The sequence below is a fragment of the Chrysochloris asiatica genome, unplaced genomic scaffold (assembly GCF_000296735.1).
Source record: "Chrysochloris asiatica unplaced genomic scaffold, ChrAsi1.0 scaffold00006, whole genome shotgun sequence".
Classification (NCBI taxonomy): Eukaryota; Metazoa; Chordata; class Mammalia; order Afrosoricida; family Chrysochloridae; genus Chrysochloris; species Chrysochloris asiatica.
In genome coordinates this window covers 15,147,885-15,155,386 of record NW_006408524.1, presented here as the reverse complement: position 1 = coordinate 15,155,386, position 7,502 = coordinate 15,147,885, and the positions used below count along the sequence as shown (strand labels likewise).

Here is a 7,502-nt window from a genome sequence, read left to right as displayed (position 1 = left end):
AACATGTTATATCTAAAGTTTAAAGACTAGTACTTTGATTGAACCTCTGTGATCCTGGTGACAAAATGTTGCAAAATGTTACATTTTATTACCCTGACTGTAAATGCTTAGAAATATGTTACTAAAAAATATACAGCTCACACATAGCCAATCCGATTAGTTGTTATTATAAACATGAAAAGAAAGTTTAAGGAGGCAGCAGGATTTGAAAATAAAAGGAATGCATGCTTCAGATTTACTTACAAGAACTGTCAATGTTTCAGGGAGTCATTAGCATGCAATTTCATATTATGGACCTAGAACAATGATAAAGGTGTCACTGAAGTAACATAGTAAGAAAAATCAAATGTATGGACAGAGCTCCTCAGAAGCATATTAACACTAAATGACCTTGTCATCTAGTAACTTGTGACCTAGTATTCTTAGGACAGGGATTCACAATTGACAGGTCACTGGCAATTGATGGCAACTGATAACCTAAGACAGACTTACCAATAAAAAGCAGTGACTCCAATGCATTTTAACACCCATAAGAACTGCCCAAGACAATTGAAAAGACAGGAGCCTTTGGCACCCCAGGAAAAAAAATGTCATCCAGAATAAAGTAGCCTTCTTTTTATTGAAGTTGCAAGTGAATGAAAGCCACGTGTGTCATCCTGCCCTATCAGCTGGAACATGTTCCTCCGGGAATAAGTTGCGTATTTCGAATGCCAGCTCAGAAACAGAAAACTTCAGTTTTACAACGTAGCATATACAGCCTCTTGCTTCAAAATTGCTTATGAAAGATTTTTCCTATATCAATGGCAAATATTTGCATGAAGGCAATTTAAGAAGAAAGAAGATATATATGACTGTGAAAACTGAGCTTGGCTGGTACTGGCCCTTTGCAAAATAATTTTGTGAGGTAATTACAACCTACTCATTCACAAAACAACACATTAGCATTATCTCAGCTCTTCCCAGCAAACTAACACGAAGGAAAACGTAACATGCTTAAGCTACATTATAAGTAGTTCCCTATTGGCTCCCATTTTCTACAAGAAGAAATGGACTTAAGTTCATTGTTGATGGTCGGTATAGTATTGCCTGTTTGAAAATTCTCTTGGCCAGTGGAAGCAAAAAGAAAACCTATACACATTGATTTCATACATCACTGCATTAACACAGCATATTTTAGCCACCAGAAATGATGCACCTAAAGATTCATCTGACCAGCATTACTAAGCATTATTGTGCTCAAACATTTTTATTTCTGAGCACGTTGAATACTATTAGTTGCAGCAGTAAGCTGGCTACGAACTTTACACTGAATTTCTACGGAACCCAACAACTGTCCCGAAACTACAGATGAATCCTGGTCCGTGGTGCATTCCCTCTGCAGAAGGTTTTTCTGAGTCCAGCTCTCCCTTTTAATTAGTCCCATGTCCCTAGAGAGCCCCTGCTCCAACATCCCACATCCCAAACCACCCACCCCTGTCCTCTATTTCCATACCCAGTTTGCACATTCTGGGTCTGGAGTCCCCTATTTCTAGAACAGTCATACGAATGGTGTCATCACAGCAGAGGAATGGCGCAGTCCTTGGATAGCAGTATAGGGCCCCTGCTGAAAGTAGTGGTGGTACCGGGGCATGTGAAATGATGGGAATGTTGGGCCGCTCCCTTGCATGGAGCTGGCAATGGCTGATGGGGTCAGAGGCATCCCAAGTCGGCTATACGGTGGCAAAGAACCCTGAATGGGATGAGGAATGGGCGTTGCTATGGATGCTGTACTGGTGCCCAGAGCAGTCAGGGACTGTGGGTGCTGAAATCCAGGAAAACTGGATGAAGACGATACCCAGGAGCTGAGAGACAAATTCTCAGATGTTGTAAAGGCTGACCCTGGAAGGAAACATAACTCATTAGCCTGGAAACTTGATTTCCATGTGAAAATTAAAACTGAAGACCTCTATAAAGATCTAGATATATTTTCAAAAATATTGAGCAGATCTGCAATTTAAAAAGACCAACTTGCCAACCATGTAGCATATCTGTTTCCAGATTAAAAGATACCATTCATGTCCTCTGTGGAAGATAAAGGGAGATGTGGTTGGAAGCATTCTTGCCTTACATTCAGGAGACCCAGGGCCAATACCCTACCAATGCAACTCATCCATAGTGGAGACTTGCATGTTGCTATGACTCTGAACAGGTTTCAACAGAATCTCCAGACTAAGACAGACTAGGAAGAAAGACCTGGTAATCTACTTCTGGAAAGTCAGCCAGTGAAAACCTTATTATCACAATGATTCAATTTGCAACTGATAACAGGGATGTTGCAGAGCTAGGCAGTATTTATTCCATTGTGCATGGACAGTCTGCTAGCAGCAACAGGGACATTTCATTCCTTACATAATCTGCATACTCCCCCAAAGCTGCTAAACACTGTGATAACCAATCTGAACTCCCTTTGATAAAGTTTCAAATGTCTGATATTTGTCCTAATCTGTACAGCATCTCCCTAAGGAAGGTGGGAAATTTGAGCCACAACAAAGCTCTCTGGTTTCCAAAGCCATTGTAAGAACCCAGAGTATGGTTCTCTTACACAGCAGCCTTCAGAAGTAAAACCCCAAAGGGTTTTCAAAGCTGTTTCCTTTTGGAAACAAATTGCTAGATCTTTCTTAGGTACGTTGCTGATGTTGTTAAGTGCCACCAACTCATAACAACCCTGTATAGGGTTTCCAGGAATCCTGGTGTGGCACTGTTGGTTAATGCGTCAGACTGACAATAAATTTTCTGATTGTATATCACTGGTTGGTTTGTTTTGAGTTGTAAGAACTGCCTTGTGTTTTAGTCAAGAAAGTGACTGATGAGCTTATTCTCTATTAAAAACAACAATGATAATGACAAAGGCGGTGTTGGCCTGCAGGTACCGGAGCCGCCCACCTACCCCAGCGATGGTCTCTGAGGCTGGTGGCCCCATGGCCAACCTTACCTGACTCTGCTTTGTCCTGTTTTCCTTCTCTGCCCTGCCTCCTGGTGGTCTGGCTCCCACTTTCTGGTGGCCCTGTTTCCCACCCCCTCACAATATCGAAGCAAGACAATATGGTTTTCACTTCTATGAATTTAATAAAGACTTCACCAGTTTTTAAAAGTGGCAAAGGGCTATTTTCCAGAGATGCATTTCTGCTTCCAGGGTAGGGTTTTGTTTCCCTGGATCCTGGTCCCAGGTGCAGAGGGCTCTCCCTAAGCCTTTATATGACAGTTCTCCCCTATTCCTACCATTAAAAGGTTCACCATTCTGTCTGCAACATTCTTCACTAGCAGAATTCTGTTTCTAAAAGCATTTGACTCCAAGAAGATATTCCTGCTGTCTGTGAAAAGATATATTCCCTGATTTTCAGATTATAAAACTGCTTTTTGGTAGTAAATCATGGACAAAGAACTATACTGACCCTTGACTCAAAAGCACAATGTCCTTTTGCTGGAAAATCAAACCACAGGTCACCTCAGACAACATAATCATTTAAGATTCTAAGGCAAAATAGTAAAACTGGTGAAAATCAACATCAAGTACTATTCCTTATTAAAAGTGATGGTGGTGGTGTGCTGTGAAGTCGGTTCTGAATCACAGCGACCCTGTACAGGGTTTCCAAGGCTATACATCTTTACAGGAGCAGAAAGCCTCATTTTTCTCTCACAGAATGGCTGACAGTTTCAGACCTTAAGGGTAGCAGCCTGACTCCCAACCACTATGCTACCAGAGCTCCTATTCCTTCCTAAAGAAGAACCCAAAATACTTTCTGTGTATTGGGGATTAGATGTTTCATCAACTCCTGCTTCCATGTTCCATTACGTGTTCTTGCTTCCGGCAGTTCTATAGCCCTGAAGTGGTCTTACCTCGATTTTGTGTGGCCTGGCCTTCATCTCCCAGGATTTCCTCTTCTCCTCCGTAGGTACGAATGGGTGAGCGGGCATAGGAATGCTTCTGAATCAGACTCTCCACACTTTCCCTGGGTTAGAGAGTGACATCACATGAGTGTACTAAAAAGTTACGTCATCAAAGGTAGGAAGGTCTTAAGTAATCTAATAATTACTCAGAGATAGAAGGTCTAAGTAATTTAATAAAAACATTTCACAGCTGCAAGGTAATCACTTCCTGGAAAGGTGATACTCAAAATCTGCACTTTCATCCTATTGTAAACTCCTCAGAAATACAAGCTCAAGAGAAAAACTCAAGTGAACCACTGGACAGAGTAGAGCTAAGTCCCTGAAATCCCAGAAGAAGATTCATTACAGCTTCCTCAGCAAAACGGTGAAAGCTGGCCACAAGAAGATGCAGCTTAACGATGGGAAAGGATAATAAGAAAATGATTTTTGCTGCAAGAAGCTGCAATGAATCTTCTTCTCACAGACTTTATCAAGTAATGAGTACAAAACAATCAACAACGATACATATGTCACCAATTCAGCACCTTAAGGAATGTTGGCAAAAAGTTCACAGTATCATTAGCCATTTAAAACAAAAAACAAAAAACTCAAAATTCATCGACAGATACAGCAAATGCACACAAGATTTAGCGGAATGGATAGTTTGGATAAGGGAAAATTAGAACTCCTTGCTTCTTTATGAGTAGACATTTCCCAGAAACCCTATGAAGGAAACATAAATGACCATTAAGAAATCTCGTAGCCCAGATAAAGTGCATCGTGTCTTTGTAGATAGTCTTCCACTAGCAACATATTCTATCAATTACAAAGTGAGGTGAAGTTTAAAGGCAAAAACTATTTTTGGCAATGGCTAGTTAAACCTGCTGCAATGAAAAGGTTTTATTTTTTAAAGCCAACAAGCTTTTAGCAAATGGTATCTGCCACAAAAATAAATAAATAACTATGCAAGTTCATAACCAATTCTTTTATATACTATAGATTTCCAGAATAAAGATACAAAACAACAAAACCAGTTGCTATCAAGTCTATCCTGACTCACAGTGACCCCAGCTGTTGCAGAGTAGAAATGCACTCCATTGGGTTTTTAAAGCTGTTTCCTTTTGGAAACAAATTGCTAGATCTTTCTTCTGTATGTTGCTGATGTTGTTAACTGCCACCAACTCATAACAACCCTGTATAGGGTTTCTAGGAATCCTGGTGTGGCACTGTTGGTTAATGCATCAGACTGCAAAGCCATTTGAACTGCAAGGTCGACGGTTCAAGCTCACAGCTGCTCCTTGGAAACATAGGGTTTCCAAAGAGCAACTGGTGAGTCTGAACCGCCAACCTTGCCCAAACCAATGTTGAGGTAGAGTGCTTATTCTACAGTGGCACAGGTGGCTTAAAGAACAATGCCAAATAAACAATGAAAAGACATACACGCACACACCAACTGTGTTGACTCAGAAAAGATAAATCAGAAGAGGCTTCAAAAACATCATGGAAATGTCCCATTACCTTTCAATTAAATTTTCCCACAAAATTTTGAAGCTTCCTTGTACTAAGTTTCATATTAAGGGACAAGGAAAGCAAATGAATGAATTCTTAATTTCTCAAAATGCAACATTTTTCAAAATTTCATGTAGATCAACTAATTTAATCTGTCAAAAAAAAAAAGTGTCTAAATCATAGTGAATCTGGTATTCCAGAAAGCTTGCATATTCACATAGATAAAAGTATTCCATCATAGTATACATCACGCATATGAGAGGTTAAGGGTATAACTGAAAGAAAAATTAATTGTAGTATCTATTCAATTTACATCTTAGCTTCCCAAATATTTTTTTTTAAATAAGTATACCAAAATGATTAGGACCAGGCAGAATCCATAGCCAATGGATTAATATATAACTGTTAAAAAGAATGAGGTCATTTCATATTTATTAATACAGGATCATTTCTAAGACACAGTAAGTGAAAAATGGAACTGCAAAAAGTGTATAAGGTATGTTTCCATTTGAGGATTAAAAAACAACAAACAAAAAAGGACTATGTGTGTTTGTGGTTAGGTGCCCTTGAGTACGTTCATAGTGACCCCATCTAAGGTTTCCAAGGCTGTATATCTTTGCGGAAGCAGAAAGCCTCATCTTCTGAGGGGCTGTTGGACTCTAACTGCAGTCCAGTGCTTATCGTACAGAGCCACAGCATTCCCTGTATGTCTGTATGTACCTCGATACGCACAACTTTCGACCATGCTTACTGTGCCAAACTGTAGCATCAAGGTCTTTGTTGTTGTTAAGTGCTGTTGAGTCGATTATGACTCACAGACACCTCATATACGGTTTCCAAGGAGTGGTTGGTGGGTTTGAACAACCAACATTGTGGTTAGCAGTCCAGTGCTTATCCCACATAGCCACACCAGGACTCCAGAGTCAAGCCTAGGATTCAACAATAGCACATCTGACACACAGGCATTGATGGAATAAGGCTTTTCACATAGAGACCTGACAGTAAGGTCAGCTTTAATAGTGGCATTGGTACCCCAGGGCCGGTGAGTCACTCCCCACTGCCACACAGGGCCAGGCCAGTGTTCTACACTAGTCTCTCATGCTCTAGGAACACGTGTAGAAATGGGGTTGGCCCATGTGGCATATAGTGAATGACCCAGGTGTCACATGGCACAGAGCAAAGAGAAGGTTTACTGTGTACCCAAAACATAGAGGGTAGGGTCCCTGATAGGGAGAAAGGATTAAGAGAGACAAGAGCTTCAATTTCCCACCTCCATGATAGGTAAATGCCTTGGCTCCAAGGCTTCTGATTGGCACTCTGAGTGGAGGCCAGAAGGCTGCTGGATAGATTGCTTCAGCGCTTTCTCCACAATATTTCCAGAATGAACACAGAAAGCGTCTACAGTGGGTCGCCTCTGTGGAGTGGAACTAGGGGCTCAAGGAACTGGAGCAGAGTTCTCAAGCTTGTCTGCATTTGAACCACGGGTGTGGTGGGGGGAGGGGTGTTCACCATTGGAACTGTTGTTGTTGTTGTGTGCCATCGAGTAGATTCTGACCACCACAGCGATCCTCTGGTAACCGGGTTTCCAAGAGAAGTTGTTTGGGTTTAAACTCACAACCTTGCAATTCACAGTCCAGTGCTTATCCTGCAGCACCACACCTGGGCCCGATGAAACCATGACTATAAGTACAATACACATGTCCAACATCTCCCCCTTGGACTTCACACTGACCTCCTTTGCTTAGGAAGCCACTCATATGATTTCTGTCCCTACAGATTAGTTTACATTTTCTAGAATTTTATATAAATGGTGTCATACCTTATATATGCTTTTTGCATTTGGATACCTTCAATCAAGGTAATTATTTTTAGTTTCATCCATGTCAGAACACAAATCTGAATAGATTCCATTGTATGGATCTATTATAGTTTGTTTATCCATTCACTTGCTGATGGACATTTGAATTGTTTCCAGTTTGGGGCTGTTTTAGACAAACCTGCTTCAGAAATCCATGCATACTTTTTTTTTATATGGACATATGCTTTCATTTCTCTTGGGCAACTTCCTAGGAGTGATACAACTGGAT

At 40.8% G+C, this 7,502-nt stretch overlaps 1 protein-coding gene across 1 annotated transcript in view; it reads right to left on the bottom strand.

Moving 5' to 3' along the window:
- Window positions 1–1,537: 1,537 nt before the first annotated feature.
- Window positions 1,538–7,502, bottom strand: part of TBX20 (T-box 20) — a 66,259-nt gene continuing 60,294 nt past the window's right edge. Inside the window, exons 7-8 of the mRNA XM_006832138.1 lie at window positions 3,877–3,989; window positions 1,538–1,878 (exon numbers count right to left, since the gene is read on the bottom strand). Of these exons, the coding sequence (XP_006832201.1) occupies window positions 1,538–1,878; window positions 3,877–3,989 (454 nt within the window). The remainder of the gene's footprint in view (window positions 1,879–3,876; window positions 3,990–7,502) is intronic.